We start from the raw sequence: 20,288 nt of genomic DNA, 5'->3' as shown, positions 1-20,288 counted from the left end.
GTAAGGATATCCTGCCTCTGGAGTTATCGACGAGCGAGTGCTCCTCTCGGTAGTTACAGTCCCCCGAACCCTCAATCTCTACCTTGCGGGTGTATGTTGAGAGATCCCCACACCAGGGATCACAAGGGAACCTACGGCCGTCGTGGTCAAACATAATTGCACTCCCTTTATGTCACGATAACCGGGTTTTGTCAGTTTTTCTCATTATTGTTAAAAACTGAATGACGACTCCTATATTACTAGTCAATTGGGTGTAAACTCACAGGAAATCCAATTACACTTGATTGAATAAAAAGAATCGTCACACCCACGAGGGACGAGGTCACGCATTAGCCTCGTGCTTTTTCGACCCCCTCACGCTACCCGATACCTCAAATGCTACCGCCGAACACGCCCTTAAGCTGGGTTGGTTTGGATAGATTTTAGTACGGAGTAGTTTCTTGACAGCATGTTGTTTTAAAGTTCCTTGTGTATCGGAAGACTGAGCGACAAATCAAGTGTTCGTATCCGGTGTTTTGTAATTTGTATTGGTTATGCGACTCATTCGCACAAAAATGAACTTATGCCTACTAGTTCTGTTTACCAAATCATACCACGGCTTAGGTATAATACTTATTCTACCTAAAACCTTGTAGTTTTTGTTTAAATTATCAGATATATCAAACGTCACTTATCATCAATTGATCATTGCTTTTCGAGAAAGAAACCGTTGCAACGAATTAACGAAAAACACTATAAAAAATTGTACCATTAACGATCGTGATATTCCAGTAGGAACACACACAAGAGGGGGGGGGGGTGAATTGTAATTCGAACTTTGATAGAGTTTCTTTCGAAACCAAGGAACAATAAGGAAACTGAGAGCAAGAAAGATTAAAATAACAAATGTGAGAACTTCTTGACACTAATCAAGAAGAGAATTTCTTTTATTATAGTAATGCCTCGATTACAATAACTCTCCAACACAAGTTTCTCTCTGACTTGTGTTCCTCACAGTAATCTACTCAGATTACAACTCTATCTCTTTCACTCTCTCTCAGACTTAAACTCTAAGTCTTTACAGGATAACTCTATCCTCCCTAATACAAAATACAATTCGTATTTAGATAACTCTAGATATTAATGATGCTTTGGTATAAATATAAGGAACTGAGGAACTTTGAATTAACTAGGACACAAACTGTTTTAGAAAATCTTTGATAATACGTTTTTAGGAAAGCAAAAACTCTTAGAATTTTTGTGTATTTTTCCAGAAAATGTATTTGCCCTTTTATAGGTTTATCCCTAGGGTTAGTTCCCTTCAAAACCTCAACTGCTAACTGCCAGCACTTTGGTCTCCACGTCCCTTGACTTGAGGAACAAGGGGAAGACCACTTCCCACGTTTTAGCTACAAAGCAGTTAGTGGTTTGACTCAATCAAACCCTAAAGATCTCCCTTAAAACAGATTTTATTTATTTACAAAAACTAAGGAGAATTTTTAGGAAAATAAGTTTTAATAAAATAAAACGTGATTCTATTTTTAAAAACTTATTTTTATTTAATTACTTGTTTTCCATAAAAATATCTTCCAGTAAAATAAGTGGCCTAATTAAATCACAAGTTCCTTGAGTACCCTATATACCTTAAGCATAATTAATATTTACATAAAATTCTAAGTACAGTAGACTACCTAGACTTTTATGTCTTCCTTTGTCTGGAACTTGCAACTCAGAAGCTTCAGACGTTCCAGCTCTAGAACAATGGTGAGTTCCTCTCTGGCTATCCTAGGAACTCGTGGCCATGAGTCTGTAATTGTTCTTGTGGGCATGTAAAACTCTTGATATGTAAAATGTGTTGCTCCTCTTGTGACTTCAAACTGGAACAGATACAACTTCCAGCTCAGGAACTCTAGTGGCTGTTTCAAGTGTAAAATCAGGAACTTCAACATCTGATTCAAGTTCCTACCCTAATAGGAACTTAGGCACTTACCTGTCTAAAGTCATTAGCAATCACAATCAGGAAGTTTGCAATATGTGTGTGTGTCATCAACCAAAACCTAGGAACAACAATATTCCCCCTTTTTGGTGATGACAACACTTGCAAACTTTTTACAAATGAGAGTAAACATAAACAAGAACTGATGCAGACTATTGTGGAACAAAACAAAAAATACAAAAACAAAAGGTAAGAAAAAAAAACTAAAAACTTACAGAGGGAGTGCACAAGAAGTTGATTCAGGAACTGGATTGATTGTACCTTGGAAGTTTGCACCTTGACTTCCCCCTGTTGACATCAACAAAAAAACATAACACGAAATATAGCCATTCCAAACACAGTGCCCCACGATCAACGTTTGGCAAGTTAAGCTAGCCTCAAAGTGTTAAACCAACTTTACACAATAAATTAGAAAGCAAGCAGTAATGATCAAAATTAGAAAACACAAAGATATTTAACCAAGCAAGTCAAGATAAGATGGAACAAATACCCAAGTTTGAAAATTATACATACCAAAAAAAATTAAAAAGATTATTCCATGTCAAAAGATAATTGAAACATGTGATAGGGTGATTAAGCTTGGGATGGGGAACCAGAACCAGCAGTTTCCTCGATCACTGTCTCCTCAAAAGTTTCCAGATTATTGATCTAGGTGAGAATGGCGGCACGAGTGGCATTGGCTTGATCTGGGTAGTGTTGAAGATTGGTTTGGAGAGTCTTGACATTGGCAACCAATGCACCTATGTGAGCCTGCATTGAACTGATCCTGTGGTCTGTTCCCTCCTGCAGTTCCACCAGACGGGCAACTGTTGCCTTCAGCTCCAATATCTGATCATCTTTTGCATTCCAGGCACCCCCATGATCATGAACATGTTCCTGTGCAGATGGAACACGACGAGCTTTGGACTTCTTGGAGGATTTGGGTGTCTTGTTCCTTGGCACCGCAGTTTCAGGCAGTTCCTCTTGTTTGATTGGAACAACATCCTCCTATATGGGCATCTCCTTGACCTCCCCTTCTTCATTTATTTCCATAAAGATAAGCCCTCTTTTCTTGTTTTCTTTCATTGCCACCCTCATGCTCTTTCTTTTCCCTTGGGATCCTACACTCTTCTTTTTCCCTTGAGGAACTCGAGATAAAGTCACCTCTAAGTGTTCGAGTTCCTCCTCCTCCTCCACTTCTTCTTTAACTTCTGGACCCTCTTGGTCTTCTTCATCCTTTTTCTCTGTTTTGCCAGCCTTAATGACTTTTGTAACACCCTAATAATTCCTTGCTTTTATAAAACCATTTTCCAACTTAAAATAAAGGAATTACTAAAGCATTACCGCCACCGTGATAACGGTTAAGGCTATTACCAGAATTACGTAGCGGAATTAAATGTCAACTAACTTTTAAAAACCATAATTAATAAAATATCGAGGCCTCCTACAATTTGGAACCATAATGGCTCAAAACCCATAATATAAATAATCCAAACATTTCAAACATAATTAAAATATTAAAGAAAATAGTTTCAAAAGACGAAAACATGCAACTCTCTCAATCATCCCAAGCCACATGATTTCGATCGTACTTGATCTACCAACCTGCTATATTATTCTACTCCCCAACAATGCAAGTGCAATTGATGGATCATCATAGGGTCATTAAGGCAAAGGCCATCACCGGAAACACACAAAGCACGTAGTCAGCAAAAGCTGAGTACTTACAAGCATAGAGTAATGGAACTAAAGCATGCATCACTCACTAAATACTAATCGACATGCAAAAGCCATATAATAACACATCAAACAATCATGAGATACAAGACTCGACTCTTGACTCGACTCTTGACTCACAATTTAATTAGAATAAGCTTCGAACGGGCCAAAAGAATAATCCACAAAGGGAAAAAGGTGATGGGAGCCAACCAAACACCAAATATAATAATAATAAAATCGGGCCATACCGAGTGTCGGGCCATACCGACGGAATTCCTGCGCATAATATAATTGAAACAACGTCTTGTATCATTAGTAGGAGTACGAGCTTTCCGGAAAGACTCCCCCCCATTGTTCATACTCAAGGTATATACGTTCCAAGAGTTTTGAAGCTTGTTCCGATTGCACTTTACGTTTATTAATATTTTAATAAAGGCGAACTCAAGACTCGATAACATGCATACATACAATTAATAAACAACAACCAAAACAATCTTATTTTAATGCTTTAAGACTTGTGATCAACCAAGCAAGACACTTGTGATATTACTACCATGTTCCTCCTCACCAAAGTGAGACTCCACATCATGCATATTAACATGAGGGTTGTGCCCTTGCACGAAAAATCCTAATTCATTTCTTACATAATACTCCCAACTGAACCCTACATGTGCGGTGGCTTACGTGAGCTAACCCTTCACATGTGGTAAAATAAATAGTACAACGAGGTACAAATAAATGGCTCAAAGTATGCTAGACATCCCGTACAATAGCATACAAATAATTAATCCATCCCTTGCATGTGAATTGAACCATACATGCATAAATATTGAACAACATGATTGACAATGATATCCATACTCATAATAATCTCAACATGCTTGTTCAATAATTAATTCAATAAATCCAACATCACAAAACACATGCTCGTTCACCAAAACAAACATGATTCCACATTATGTAATTCACATCATCAACAATCATGTAATGTCATTGACAAATAGGTGTGGTCGCCCTAGACTTGTACGTACCTTGAATACCTAAGCGTAGGGGCCACTTTGCAATAACGAGCACTCAACTAGAAATCACCTCCTATCATCAACATAATGAAACTTAAATTATTTCCATGTTCATTAAAGTTCCAGGAACTTTATAAAATTTAAAACTTCCTTTAGACTTTAGAATTCAATCGTTTTTCAATAATAAAGTCGTCTCAATTTGCAAAATCAATCCCTAGTACAAAAACATACTTTTTCCGCCTTTAAAATCAATAAAAATCAACACTTTAAACCTTTATTCAAATCTAAAAATATAATTGATTATCATAATTAAAATCATCACCTAATTATGCTAATCAATTGACTCATTAGGTCTAGGTTAAAACCCTAACATGAAAATCCCAATAACACTAGTTTAATATCATAAAAATCCATGCTTTATTAAATAAACAAATCTGAAAATTCATCGTGTAATAATTAAAACGAACCTAATGAATCACAACACACAAATCCTCAAACCACGGTATTCATAACCGGTTCCCAGCATTTTAATTACTCAAAACAATATTAATATAATAATTTAAAATACGGAATTTAAATAGAATAGGTAAGGAAGAAGAGAATTATACCAATCCGGCCTATAGCACGGAACAACCACGAATTAATTGTGATTGGGCGAAAAGAAATCGAATACGAACACACACACACACACACACACACACACAAACGTGCGTGTGCGCAGCAAGGGCGACGAGCGCGAGCGAGGAGAGGGGCACAGCAGGGTCGCGCGCGCGGTCTGGGCGCAGCGCGAGGGAGAGAGCGAGTGAGCGAGAGGGGGTGCTCGGCGCTGTGCGCGAGGGAAGGCGAGGGCACGGCGCGCTTGGCGCGAGGGAGCGGGCAAGAGGATGCGAGGCACGCAGCCGCGTGCGGCACTGCTGGGCGCGGGACGAGAGAGGAAGAGAGGGAGTGTGCGAGCAACAAGGGGCGAGCAACAAGGGGCAAGCAACACACGAGCAGCACACGAGGCACGACCGTGCTCGTGCTGTGCGTGCGAGCGGACCGAACCAAAGAGGAGAGAGAGAGGAGTGTTGGGCAAGAAATCAAAGAGGGGCTTTATGAATTTTTAGGGGTTTATATAATGACGGGGAGTCCTATTTATAGGCTCCCTAATCCCTTGATGGGCTAGGCTTAGGATATTTGAGTTGGGCTTAGGAATTAAATGAATTGGGCTGGCTTAGGATTTAAATTAAACCGTTTGGATTGGGCTTGATTAATAAAATGAATTGGACTTTTTATTTAAAACCCGAAGCTTTAAAAATCATTTGCAACTCATTTAATTTCCCGACTCAAGAATTAAATTCGTTTCGTAATTAATTAAAATAATAAATATTCTAACTAATTAAAATACATTAAATACATTTAAATATTATTTAAATGCTAATAAATCGTAAAATGCTTTATAAATATAATAAAATATATTTATAAATATTATAAAAATACGAGGTATTACAGTCTACCCTCCTTAAAAGGAGTTTCGTCCCGAAACTTGGGTTCAGAAATCCAAAAATTCAACTCAACTTGAGACTTTCTGAGACTTTTCAATACGTTCATTTACAAAAGTTTTAAGTTGCTGTACTCTTTACATGATTAAACAGGACAATAATAAGTGCAAATTCAATAGAAAACACTAAATTAAGTATAAAATAGGGGAAGACAAGGTAAAAAAGCGCGAAATTCTACCGCACTCTACCCCCCTTAAAAGACACGAGTTACGACCCCGTAACTCAACTAACCTCGGGAAAAAGCTCGGGATATTTCTTTCTCATTTCGTCCTCCGCTTCCCAAGTGCTTCCTCAGATTCTTGATTAGACCACAACACTTTGACAATTTTCACATCTTTAGTACGCGTACTAGGCACTTTGCTATCAAGGATTTTGACAGGTCTTTCCTCAAAGGTTAGACTTTGGTCTAATTCTATGGTCACCAGTTGCAACACATGCGATTTATTCGGGATATATTTCCTTAACTGAGATATGTGGAACACATTATGCACTCTATGCAAGTCCATAGGCAAGGCTAGTCTATAAGCTACCTTTCCGATTCTTTCTAAGATCTCATATGGGCCTATGTACTTAGGGCTTAACTTCCCTTTCTTCCCAAATCTCATGACACCTTTCATTGGTGACACTTTGAGCAACACTTTATCACCTATGTTGAACTCTTCATCCCTACGTTTCAAGTTTGCATAACTCTTTTGGCGATTCTGCGCCGCTTGAATCTTTGATTGGATGGTTCAGATTTGGTTCATGGTGTCCTCTAACATTTGAGGTCCCAACACTACGGTTTCACTAATATCATTCCAACAAAGTGGACTTCTACACTTTCGTCCATACAAAGCCTCAAATGGTGCCATTCCAATGCTAGCATGATAGCTATTGTTATAGGAAAACTCAATCAAATCTAGGCTATCTTCCCAACTTCCTTGGAAATCAATAACGCATGCCCGAAGCATGTCCTCCAGGGTTTAGATAGTCCTTTCAGTTTGGCCATCCGTGGTTGGGTGGAAGGCTGTACTCATTTTCAATGTCGTACCAAAGCTCTTCTGCACACTTTTCCAGAAATTCGAAAGAAACCTTGAATCTCTATCTGATACGATATCCTTACTAACTCCATGTAACCTCACCACATTCTTAATGTAGGCTTTAGCAAGTTGTTCCATTTTCCAGGTTTCCTTCATTGGTATAAACACTGCTGACTTGGTCAACCTATATACCACAACCCAAATTGTATCATTCCCAGTCTTTGACTTAGGTAAACAAGTGACAAAGTCCATTGAAATACAGTCCCATTTCCAGCTTGGAATCTCTAAAGGTTGGACCTTCCCTTGAGGTCTCCTATGCTCAATTTTAACCTTCTGACAAGTCAAACATCTAGCCACAAATTCAGCCACTTCGTTCTTCATCCTTGTCCACCAATAGACCTTTTTCAAATCCTTATACAACTTGTCACCCCCTGGGTGCACAGAATATGGCGTATTATGCCCTTCTTTCATCAATTTCTCTTTCAGTTCTCCACACTTTTGAGGCACGCACCACCTGCCTTTGTACCTCAAGCTTCCACCATCATGGATTCGGAAATCTACCTCCTTACCTTGCGAAATCTTTTCCTTGATTCGCTCCAACTTCACATCACCAGCTTGATTCTCTTTAATCTCATCAAATATTGACGGTTGGATGGTTAAGGCATTCATTATTCCCACAAGGCTTTCACCACTTACTATTTCAAGGTTCAAACGCTGCATGTCCTTACACAGGTCGTTAGCAACTACTAACGCATTGACACTATGATTTGATTTCCTACTCAAGGCATCCGCAACTACATTGGCTTTTCCCTCATGGTACTGGATATCCAAATCATAGTCCTTAATTAACTCCAACCACCTTCGTTGGCGCATATTCAAATTCTTCTGTGTGAAGATGTACTTCAAACTCTTGTGGTCCGTAAATATCCTACACTTCACACCATACAGATAGTGTCTCCATATCTTCAATGCAAATACTATAGCCGCTAGCTCTAAATCATGGGTAGGGTAATTGGATTCATATGGCTTCAATTGCCTTGACGCATACGCAATAACTTTCCCGTTTTGCATCAATACACACCCCAAACCATTCTTAGAGGCATCACTATACACATCGTATGCACAACTCTCATCTGGTAAGGTTAACACTGGCGCGGTTGTCAATCGCGTCTTTAAGGCTTGGAATGCTTCCTCACACTGGTCACTCCATTCAAACTTGGTTCCTTCTTCATCAAGGTAGTCATGGGCTTGGCTATCCTAGAGAAGTCTTGAACTAATCGTCTATAGTAGCCAGCTAATCCCAGAAAACTACGAATGTCAGTCACACTCTTGGGTGTAGGCCATTCACTAACAGCTTTAATCTTAGCAGGGTCAACTTCCACTCCTTATTTAGATACAAAGTGTCCCAAAAATGCAACTCTTTCCAACCAAAACTCACACTTTGAGAATTTGGCATACAACTGGTTATCTCTCAAGGTACTCAACACCGATCTCAAGTGTTCCGCGTGATCTTCTTCACTCTTCGAATACACTAGGATGTCATCTATGAAAACCACTACGAACTTGTCCAAATAGGCATGGAATACACGGTTCATTAAGTCCATAAATATTGCAGGGGCATTGGTTAACCCAAAAGGCATAATAGTGAACTCATAATGTCCGTATCTAGTTCTGAATGCGATCTTTGGTATGTCATGGTCAGTGATTCTCAATTGATGATAACCCGAACGCAAATCGATCTTTGAAAAGATTCCTGCTCCTTTTAGTTGGTCAAATAGGTCTTCTATCCTAGGTAATGGATATTTGTTCTTGATTGTGACCTTATTGAGCTCCCTGTAGTCTATACAGAGCCTCATACTTCCATCTTTTTTCTTCACAAACAACACTGGTGCTCCCCAAGGTGATGCACTTGGCCTAATATAGCCTTTCTCCAATAGATCCTCTAGTTGGCCTTTTAACTCATTCATTTCTGCTGGAGCCATTCTATAAGGTGCTTTTGAAATAGGGGCGGTTCCAGGCACTAAATCTATGGTAAAATCAATAGGTCGATTGGGAGGCATCCCCGGGATCTCTTCTGGAAATACATCAAGGAATTCATTGACTACTGTAATATCCTCAGGCTGATCCTTGATCACATGCTCTAAGTTCCTTACATTACATAAGAAAGATGGGTTCCCTTTACTGACTAGCTTCACGAGTTCCATTTCCGTGATGATTCCTATGTTCTTAGGCTTACCAAAACGACGATATGACACTACTTTGCCTAGGCTAGACCTAAAGTGAACCTTCTGCTTCTCACAATCTATTTTGGCTTTGAACTTCGCCAACCAATCCATTCCTAGAATTACATCTAGCTCTCCTAACTCGAATTCGATTAGGTTAGATAAGAATATGGTCTTGGCTATGGTCATAGGCACATCTCTATGGATTTTGGTACACTTCACTATACTACCAGTAGGTATGACTATAGGTACTTTAATTGATTCAGGCTCTTTCAACCCTAATTTCCCCAAAGCATCTACTGATATAAAAGAATAAGTCGCACCAGAATCAAATAGAACTTTAACTGAAACGAAATTAATAGAAAAATTACCCGTTATGACGTCAGAGGAAGTCTCCGCTTCTTGCCTAGATATCACATTCAACTTTCCTTGGGCAACTCCTTTGTTATAGCCACCTCCATTGGTGTTCCCATTTGTTAGTTTCGTGGAGTTCCACAAGAGGGGGGGTGAATTGATTTTTTGCAGTTTTATAAATAATACGCGTTAAGGAACAGAAACAGCAAAATAGAGCAAGCACAATTTAGCGTGGAAAACTCTCTAAGCCCAATAGAGAGGAAAAAACCACGGCCCCTTTGGGGACTTAAACACTTCTACTAATTAGGCAAAACAACTCAGTTTCTTTACAAGCCTAATCTACTCGGGCCACAATCTGTAAATCACCTCATATTACAGATGACTAGGAACAACCCCACGTTGTTCCCTTCTCCCTATGAAACAATCCCTCAATTGTTCCAACTCACAGATCTCTCTTGAGATCTTTGACTTTTGCTCTAGTAAGCCTGACTCAGGCTTAACATACATCAATTCAACTTTAATGAAGTACAGAATAAATAACACTAAACCAAATACGAAGATACAAGACCTACCAACCAATACTGCTCTAACTGGGAACAGGAACAGACTCTTAAAAATAAAGACTTTAAAGGTGATACTTGAAAGCTCCGGTTGATGCTTATGAGTCTGATAAAAAAGTACGAGATGATCTTTTGGTATATTTATAGTGATTCTGTGATTTACCCTAGAATCCTAGACTCCCAATTCTAATCAAATTAGGACTCTCTTAAAGATAGAATTCCATTAGGAAACTATTTAATCTTTAAACAGGTTTTACACCTATTCGGATTCTACTTACCATATACCTAAAGATTTTAATCCTCCTCAAACTCTTTCCAAAGATTATCTTTAATTATTACCGAATTAATTTAATCATATTAAAAATTCTTTTAATACGAATAATCATTTGGTCTTAAACCTAGTGAATTATGCTAACTCTAAGAACTTAGGTGATGACTCTTTAAAACCACTGTTCCCAGACTTAGCAGTATGATCGAGATAATAGTCTTATACCTTTGCGTATTTAATCAACTACTTCCTAAGCCTTCATAGAAGCTTAGACCTTTCTTCCATACTTGAATCTTCTTGTCTTGTTACATTTATTTGATGCTGCGTCCAGGAGATGTTTGACTTGAATTCCTTCCTTCGAAGCTTCCTCACTTGCATTTGTACTAGCTTAAGGTAATCAGCTTATTCTGATCTGCCAATTCTAGGATGTAAAACGTAAGCACCATTTAAGCTTGTCATCATCAAAACTCAGGGACCAACAATTTCCCCCTTTTTGATGATGACAACCTTTCAACTTGTATGACATCCAGCATTCTTTTTAAAAGCAAAAACATGGTTAGTTCCAATCATAGAGTCAGATCATTAAAACATAGATAGAACCATGTATGAGTAAAACAGAATGAAACAAGTTGCCAAATCTATAAGCTCTTCCCCCTTTGGAATGATCAAAAAGGGAATTCGAAAAACGATTATGCAAAAAGGGAATGTATGAATCATGTTGTCCTCTCAAACAGGGAACCTCATCGCAGCTCAAGTCGGTCAACGAGATTGACCGCACCCCTGCAAGCAAAACCAGGCAATAGCAGCATAAAAACAAGACAAATACCAACCCTGCAAGTTAGTGGGAACAAATCATCAGAACGTAGGAAAAGCGCGCTAAATAGGATTAGCCATGATAAACCCAGCACAGCAGGTCAAAACACAAAGTTACCAATGTTTACACACCAAAAACCAACAGAGAAATTGTTTATAGGAACAGGAAGGGGGGTTCATAATTTGTAGCAAGGGTTGGGCAGGATCAGGCTTGAGGGGAGACAGGACCGGTTGCAGCATCCGCATCAGTATGGACCTCCACCTCCTGAATCATGTCAGCAAGACGCTCAGTCAGATCATTGAAGAATTGACGTTCTTCCATTTGTACTTGAACCATAAGCTCCTGCAGGGACTGGAGTGAGGCATGGATGGAGATATTGTCCTTCTGCAAATGATCCAACCTGTCCATTACCTTAGTGAGGATACCATCTTGGGAAGGAGCTGACTGAGTTTCCGCATCGTGGTCTGATTCCGACTCATCAACCATGCAGACGGATGGAGGCACATTCTTGGAGGAGCTAGCAATACGGCGACTGCACCTGATTTGTGGTTGAGAAACAGGAGAATGCTGAAGTGAATTTGATTTTGCAGGAACCAGAGGGGGGGATTTTTCTCTTGGTCCCAAATCAACAACCCCACCCTCAGAGGTCGCTCCCTTGACCATACAGGGAAATGCAGTCTCACCCTCTTCTTCAGACACACCATCTTCGTCCTCTATCTCATCACCTTCATCATCATCTAGCGGACCTATGTCACCTGGTCCCATCTTTCCCACACACACAACACCATCAACGACTTTGAGACTAATCCCATTGAGACAGGCTCGAGACAGAATATGGGCTTGGCTAAGTGGTTCGGAGGTGTAAGAGGTGAGATCAACACCCACTTTTCGCATTATAAAGGTTAATAAAGACCCATAGCCAATGAAATTGTTTTGAGAGATGCAGTGGGTGAGATGAGCGATAAAAATGGCAGGAAAGTTAATTTGATGTTGATTTTCAAGGAGGTAGATGTAGATTAGGTCAAGTCTGCTAGCTAAGGCCCTTTTGTCAGCGCGAGGAACCAGACCCCGACGGACCACATTAAACAAGACCTTTTGAAAAGGAGTGAGAGAGGAATGATTGAGCGCCTTGGGTATTTTCCCCGGTCCCCCAAAGTACGAATAGACATCCTTCATTGTGGTACTAGCAAGTTCAATTTGACCCTTCCCCTTATAATAGACTTCTTCCCCTAAAACCGGAACTTTAAACCAAGAACCCGATTTCTCAGCTGTAAACCTAATTTTTGTCCCATTGACCATAGAAAGACAGACACCCTCTGAATAAGTAAAATTCGAACAAAATTCCCCCATAGCTTCCGAAAACATGCATGTATTTGAACAAACCTCAAACAAGAAAGTCCACCCCTGTGACTCTAGACATTCCAAAAGTTCGACAAACCCTACCTCCTTACACCAAGCAAAATCGACACTTAAACCCTGAAGCATGCGATCATTAGGAAAGAAATGATACCTAGGTTCGTCAGGTTTGACTTTCTTTTCCATGGGCGATTGGAGTTCCCCCTGAACTAGTGCTGGCTGCTCCTTCTTCACCAGAAACTTTCTTTTTGTTGTTAACTTTGTAGCGGATTTCGGAACTGGTTGTTTGTTTGGAGGTTTGGGAGCCATGGTGTCAGTGGGTGGTGGTGGTAAAGTTTGAAGAGGGACGGCGGTGATAATCGGAATTGAGGGAGAATGAGGGTTTTGGGGATTTGGAAAAGTGAGACGATAGAGTGTCATGATTAAATAGGAGGTAGTTGACGAAATAAATAGGGATGTGATAAGGCTGAGAGGTTTGAAATTCAAAATTCCGGGAAGTGTGAGACGTTTGATCAGATGCCCATTGATTTTATAGGTGAGGATTTGGAATATGAAGGGTTTTTGAGTTGGGAATTGGAGTGTGGTATGCGTGTGTAAGTGAACAAAGTGAAGGGTCATGCATGCACCGGGTTCATATGATTCATTGAATTAGAAATGCTTTCCATTCATTTTTTATTTTCCCACACAAATGCAAAATAAGTACAAGTCTAGTAAGTAGTGCAAATTACCTTGGTGATGCACAGACGTGACTGTGGTAATACACAGCTGGGTTTTGCAACAAGATTGTATTTGTTAGTCCATTCAAAGATAAGAAACTAAAATAGTAAAGAGAATAAAACATATTTTTTTATATTTTTTTATATTTTTTTATTTTTTTTTTGTAAACAAAAAATATCATCCAAGTGAGTTTAGAGAAAAGAAATTGGCTCGAGTATCACTTAATTTTAATCATACCAAGTTCTAACCTTAGTTTGTCGTGTCTGTCCCTATTCAAGGTTTCAAGATATCAGCTACTTGATCCTCAGTAGGACAGAATTCGAGTTTTACCAGCTCCTTTTCAACATAATCTTTGAGAAAATGATGTCTGATGTGTATGTGTTTCACTCTTGAATGATGGACTGGATCTTTGGATATGCAGATGGCACTTGTGTTGTCACATAATATGGGAACACACTTTAGTTTCATGCCAAAGTCCCTTAGTTGTTGCTTGATCCATAACATTTGGGAACAACATGATGCACCTGCAACATATTCGGCTTTTGTTGTAGATAGAGCAACAGTGTTCTGTTTCTTAGATGCCCATGAGACTGCACATGCTCCAAGGAACTGGACCATTCCTGATGTGCTCTTCCTGTTAACTAGATCACCTGCATAATCAGCATCTGTGTACCCTTTGAGGTCAAAATGATCATAATTAGGATACCATAAACATAAATCGTCAGTGCCTTTTAAGTATCTTAGAATCCTTTTGACTGCTGTAAGATGAGATTCTTTAGGGTTAGATTGAAAACGAGCACAAACACCTACACTGAAGGCAATATCTGGCCTGCTTGCTGTAAGATAAAGTAGTGAACCAATCATACCTCTGTACCTCGTTTGATCTACGCTTTTACCTACTTGATCCTCATCTAGCCTTGTGGTTGTTCCCATGGGTGTATGATTGCTTTTTGCTGACTCCATTCCATATTTCTTTATGAGATCCTTGATATATTTCTGTTGGTGAATCATGATTCCTTGTTCCGTTTGCTTGATTTGAAGACCTAGGAAGAAGTTTAGTTCTCCCATCATGCTCATTTGAAATTCTTGCTGCATTAAGTCAGAAAATTCTTTGCAAAGATCCTCATTAGTAGCACCAAATATAATATCATCAACATATATTTGTACAATTAATATATCTGTGTCTCTTGATTTAAGAAACAGGGTTCTGTCAACCTTACCTCGATTGAATTTGTTGTCTAATAGAAAATGAGAGAGACGTTCATACCAGGCTCTTGGGGCTTGTTTTAGTCCATACAATGCCTTGTCTAACTTATACACATGTGAGGGATATTTTGGATCTTCAAATCCAGGTGGTTGTTCCACGTAAACTTCTTCTTTAAGATATCCGTTTAGGAACGCACACTTTACATCCATTTGATAGAGTTTGAAACCCATGTATGAGGAAAATGCTATGAGTATGCGTATTGCTTCCATTCTAGCTACTGGAGCAAAATTTTCTTCGAAGTCTATCCCTTCTTGTTGGTTGTACCCTTTGACAACCAATCTGGCTTTGTTCCTGGTTATAGTTGCATGTTTGTCTTGTTTGTTTCGGAATACCCACTTTAATCCTATTACTCGATTGTTCAGAGGTGTGGGCTCAAGGTGCCATACCTTATTCCTTTCGAATTCATTTAGTTCCTCCTGCATGGCAATGATCCAATCAGAGTCAGTTAGTGCCTCTTGATAATTTTTAGGGTCAATCATGGATAAATAGGCATAGAAAGCACAAAAGTTTTTAAGTTGTGATCTCGTTGTTGTTCCTCGTCCAAGATCACTAATTATTTGGTTAAGTGGATGTGAGCTTTGATGTTTCCAAGGTCTTGGTTGGAATGGTGTAGTGACTTCTTCAGTAGGCTGCTCCTCTTGTCCATTTTGCTCTGTATGATCATCAGCTTGTATCTGTTCCACTTCAGTTGTTTCACCTTCAGGTGTTTCATCATTCTGAGCTTGTTCTTCTATTTGAGAAGTTTTTCTTATTTCTTCGTCTTCTGTTTCTCTTGTAAGTCCCAGTTCAAAGTTTCCATCAGTGGCTGTACCTGTAGCAAAGTTTTGGGAGTCAGTTTCATCAAATATAATATGAATGCATTCTTCCATGCACATGGTCCTCTTGTTGAATACTCGATATGCTTTGCTGTTTGTGGCATATCCTAGGAATAAGGTTTCATCACTTCGTGCATCAAATTTTCCCAATTGATCCTTTCCATTGTTGTGGACGAAACATTTACATCCAAAGATTCTTATATGTGTTATTGAGGGTTTTCTTCCTTTGTACAGTTCATGTGGGGTTTTATTTTTGATGGCTCTAATTAGTACTCGATTAAGTATGTAGCATGCGGTATTTAGAGCTTCAGCCCATAAACTTTTGGGGAGTCCACTAGCAATCAGCATCGTCCTTGTCATATCTTTAAGAGTTCGGTTCTTTCTTTCTACCACTCCGTTTTGTTGAGGTGTTCTAGGAGCAGAGAAATTATGATCTATTCCTGAGTTTTTACATAGATCGTCAAATATTTTGTTTTGGAATTCTGTACCATGATCTGATCTGATGCGGACCAGCTTATGATTGCTTTGTCGTTGGACTCTAGAGGCGAAGGCCAAGAATTCTTCAAATGTTTCTTCCTTGTTGGCTAGGAAGATTACCTATGTGTATTTTGAGAAGTCATCCACGATTACTAGCACATACTTCTTTCCACTCCTGCTTTGAGTTCTCATTTGTCCACATAAATCCATGTGGATCAGTTCCAGTGGTCTTGTTGTGCTGATTACTCCCTTGGATTTGAAAGATGTTCTTACTTGCTTTCCTTTGATACAGGCGTCACAAGCTGACAGTTTTGCAAACTTTTTATTCGGAAGACCTGTGACTAGATTTTTCGAACATAGCTTGTTCATTAGAGAAAAACTAGCATGACCAAATCTTTTGTGCCATAACAATGGATCATCTTCAATAACACTGAGACAGGTCAGATTGGAGTGAGGAACAGAGTTAAGGTTAACCACATATGTGTTCCCTTTTCTTTGTCCCTCTAAGATTACTGCTTCAGTGTTACTGTTGCTAATTTTACATTTATTCGAAGAGAACTTTGCATAATTTCCTTTGTCACAGAATTGAGAAATGCTTAACAGACTATGTCCTAGACCTTCAACCAAAAATACATTATCGATGGAGTGAGACTTTGACTTACCGACCTTACCAATGCCAATAATGTTACCTTTCTTATTATCGCCAAAGGTCACAGTTCCACCTTCATAGGTCGTGAGTGAGTGAAATCTGTTTCTATCTCCTGTCATGTGCTTGGGACAACCACTGTCTAGGTACCATGTGTTGTTCCCCCTCACTTCGACCTGCATAATGAGTTTAGTTAGAGTTTTTAGGAACCCAGCATAGCTTGGGTTCCTTGCTTGGAATCAAATCGCTTTTCTTTACCCATTTAGTCTTGACGAGATTTATATTCTTTTCCAAGCCCCTTTGGTTTTTAGGACATGAGACTCTATAATGACCAATTAGACCACAAAAGGTGCAAACAATATCACTGTAAAGATCTACTCTGGTTTTTCTATGGTGATGTTTTTTGTGGTTGAAACCCAACCCTTCGGTGCGTTTGGTTCTGGCTTCCTCTATCCATTTTGGTGTTCCTTCTATTCTGTGTCTGGTCTTTTTAGCTAATTCCCCCTCTAGGTAGGTTTTTTCTTGGTGGACCTTGACTAGATCTAGTTGAGTTTTTTCTAGCTCCTTTTTATAGAGAGTTTTAGTCTTAGAAATTTCTAGATCAATCAGTTCTTGTTTTAGCCAAGAATTCTCGTTTTGCAAGGCCTCATAGGTTTCTTTTATTTGAAGGTTTTGATCAAACAGGCTGAAGAAACGGTTGTCAATATCTATGTTGGTGATTTTTGTCCATTCTAATTCTTCAGTGAGTTTCTTAATGGTAGACTTATGCTCTTTTTCAGAATCTAGTTTTTCTTTTAAGAGATCCTCATAATCGCAAGTGAGGCAAGAAAGTAAGTCAAATAGTTCTAATTTAGACATAGAATCAAGTTTGCTTTTAATTTGAAAAAGACTTGCCTGGAATTTGTCTGACTCAGAATCTGAACCATCTTCTTCATGATCAGCTACAAGACACAGGTGAGCAATTTCCTCATTTGGTTGTTCCTCTTCTTCATCTGAGGAAGAGTCACCCCATGCAGCAATCATAGCTTTCCTTACGTCACTCTTTGAAAAGGAGTTTCTGTTGTCTCGGAATCTTTCTTTGGGAGTTTCTTTTCCTTTTCCTTTTTCCTGTTCCCATAGTGGGCAGTCCCTAATACGGTGTTCCAAGTTCCCACACTTGTGACATCCACTATCAGTTTTGGAGAATTTTCTATTTGGTTTGCCTCGATGATCTCCCTCTTTGTAGTTCCTAGACAATCTTCTGAACCTTCTGGCAAATAAAGCAGTTTCCTCATCTTCCTCTGAGTTTTCATCATTTTCAGTTTTTAGAGCCAGTGCTTTGTTCCTTGGGTTCTTAGAGGTTCTAGCATTCAGTTGTAGCTCATGGGTTAAGAGAGATCCAGCCAGTTGTTCCAGGTTGAACTTTGTAAAGTCCTTAGTTTCCTGTAGGGAAGTAACCTTGGCCATCCAAGGGTCTTGAGGAAGATTTCTTAGTACCTTTCTTACTTGTTCCTCAGGAGTTATGATTTTTCCCAGAGAATTCAGTTCATTGATGATATTTGTGAATCGAGTTATCATGTCCTGAATTGATTCATAAGTCTTCATTGAGAATAATTCATATTGGTGCATCAGGAGATCAATTTTTGATCTTTTGACTTCGTTTGTTCCTTCATGGGTAACTTGGAGCAGATCCCAAATTTGTTTTGCATTTTTGCAACCCATAACTCGATTATGCTCGTTTGGACCGAGCCCACAGTGAAGGATCTTTATAGCCATGGCATTAAGCTCAAGTTTCTCGTAGTCTGCTTTGTCAAATTCTGTTATCGGTTTAGGAACAGTTTCTCCAGAGGTGGTCAATTTGGTGACTTGGAAGTCTCCGATTTCAATGACTCTCCAAACTTGGTAGTTTTCAGCCTTGATGAAAATTTCCATCCTATTCCTCCAGTAGGAGTAGTACTTTCACTAAACATGGGTGGTCTTTGGGTAGAGTACCCCTCTTCCAGTTTCTCCGTAGTATTCATTGTTCCAGAATCGTTTTTCCCGTCAGAGTTACCTGCAGTAAAGGGTTCTGGCTCTGATACCAATTGTTAGTTTCGTGGAGTTCCACAAGAGGGGGGGTGAATTGATTTTTTGCAGTTTTATAAATAATACGCGCTAAGGAACAGAAACAGCAAAATAGAGCAAGCACAATTTAGCGTGGAAAACTCTCTAAGCCCAATAGAGAGGAAAAAACCACGGCCCCTTTGGGGACTTAAACACTTCTACTAATTAGGCAAAAGAACTCAGTTTCTTTACAAGCCTAATCTACTCGGGCCACAATCTGTAAATCACCTCAGATTACAGATGACTAGGAACAACCCCACGTTGTTTCCTTCTCCCTATGAAACAATCCCTCAATTGTTCCAACTCACAGATCTCTCTTGAGATCTTTCACTCTTGCTCTAGTAAGCCTGACTCAAGCTTAACATACATCAATTCAACTTTAATGAAGTACAGAATAAATAACACTAAAGCAAATACGAAGATACAAGACCTACCAACCAATACTGCTCTAACTGGGAACAGGAACAGACTCTTAAAAATAAAGACTTTAAAGGTGATACTTGAAAGCTCCGGTTGATGCTTATGAGTGTGATAAAAAAGTACGAGATGATCTTTTGGTATATTTATAGTGATTCTGTGATTTACCCTAGAATCTTAGACTCCCAATTCTAATCAAATTAGGACTCTCTTAAAGATAGAATTCCATTAGGAAACTATTTAATCTTTAAACAGGTTTTACACCTATTCGGATTCTACTTACCATATACCTAAAGATTTTAATCCTCCTCAAACTCTTTCCAAAGATTATCTTTAATTATTACCGAATTAATTTAATCATATTAAAACTTCTTTTAATACGGATAATCATTTGGTCTTAAACCTAGTGAATTATGCTAACTCTAAGAACTTAGGTGATGACTCTTTAAAACCACTGTTCCCAGACTTAGCAGTATGATCGAGATAATAGTCTTATACCTTTGCGTATTTAATCAACTCTCCCTAAGCCTTTATAGAAGCTTAGACCTTTCTTCCATACTTGAATCTTCTTGTCTTGTTACATTTATTTGATGCTGCGTCCAGGAGATGTTTGACTTGAATTCCTTCCTTCGAAGCTTCCTCACTTGCATTTGTACTAGCTTAAGGTAATCAACTTATTCCGATCTGCCAATTCTAGGATGTAAAACGTAAGCACCATTTAAGCTTGTCATCATCAAAACTCAGGGACCAACACCATTGTTGTTTCGATTCCCATTCTGCTGTTGGTTCCCTCCAGGCTTTCCATGGTTCTGGTGATTGCCATTGCTATTGCCATTGTTACCACCTTGGTAGTTCCTTTGATTTCCACCTCCATTTCCCCCATTCCGGTTCTGATTATACCGGTTATTGCCTTGGTGGTTACCTTGATTAGGCTTTCCATTCTTAGAATAGCATTCATACTCCCTATGGCCTAACTTCTGACAGAATCTACAAGTCACTAAGTTCCCATCACAATCCTTTCCAGGGTGATTCATGTTACAG

General features: G+C 39.1%; 1 protein-coding gene across 1 annotated transcript; it reads right to left on the bottom strand.

Moving 5' to 3' along the window:
• Nucleotides 1–16,937: 16,937 nt before the first annotated feature.
• On the bottom strand, nucleotides 16,938–18,659 carry LOC110777152 (uncharacterized). The gene has a single exon (XM_021981765.2). The coding sequence runs from the start codon at nucleotides 18,657–18,659 to the stop codon at nucleotides 16,938–16,940; it is 1,722 nt and encodes a 573-aa protein (XP_021837457.2).
• Between the last annotated feature and the right edge of the window lie 1,629 nt (nucleotides 18,660–20,288).

Source organism: Spinacia oleracea, chromosome 6 (assembly GCF_020520425.1).
Source record: "Spinacia oleracea cultivar Varoflay chromosome 6, BTI_SOV_V1, whole genome shotgun sequence".
Lineage (NCBI taxonomy): Eukaryota > Viridiplantae > Streptophyta > Magnoliopsida > Caryophyllales > Amaranthaceae > Spinacia > Spinacia oleracea.
The sequence above is the reverse complement of the archived record's forward strand: the minus strand, read 5'-3'. Positions and strand labels throughout refer to the sequence as shown.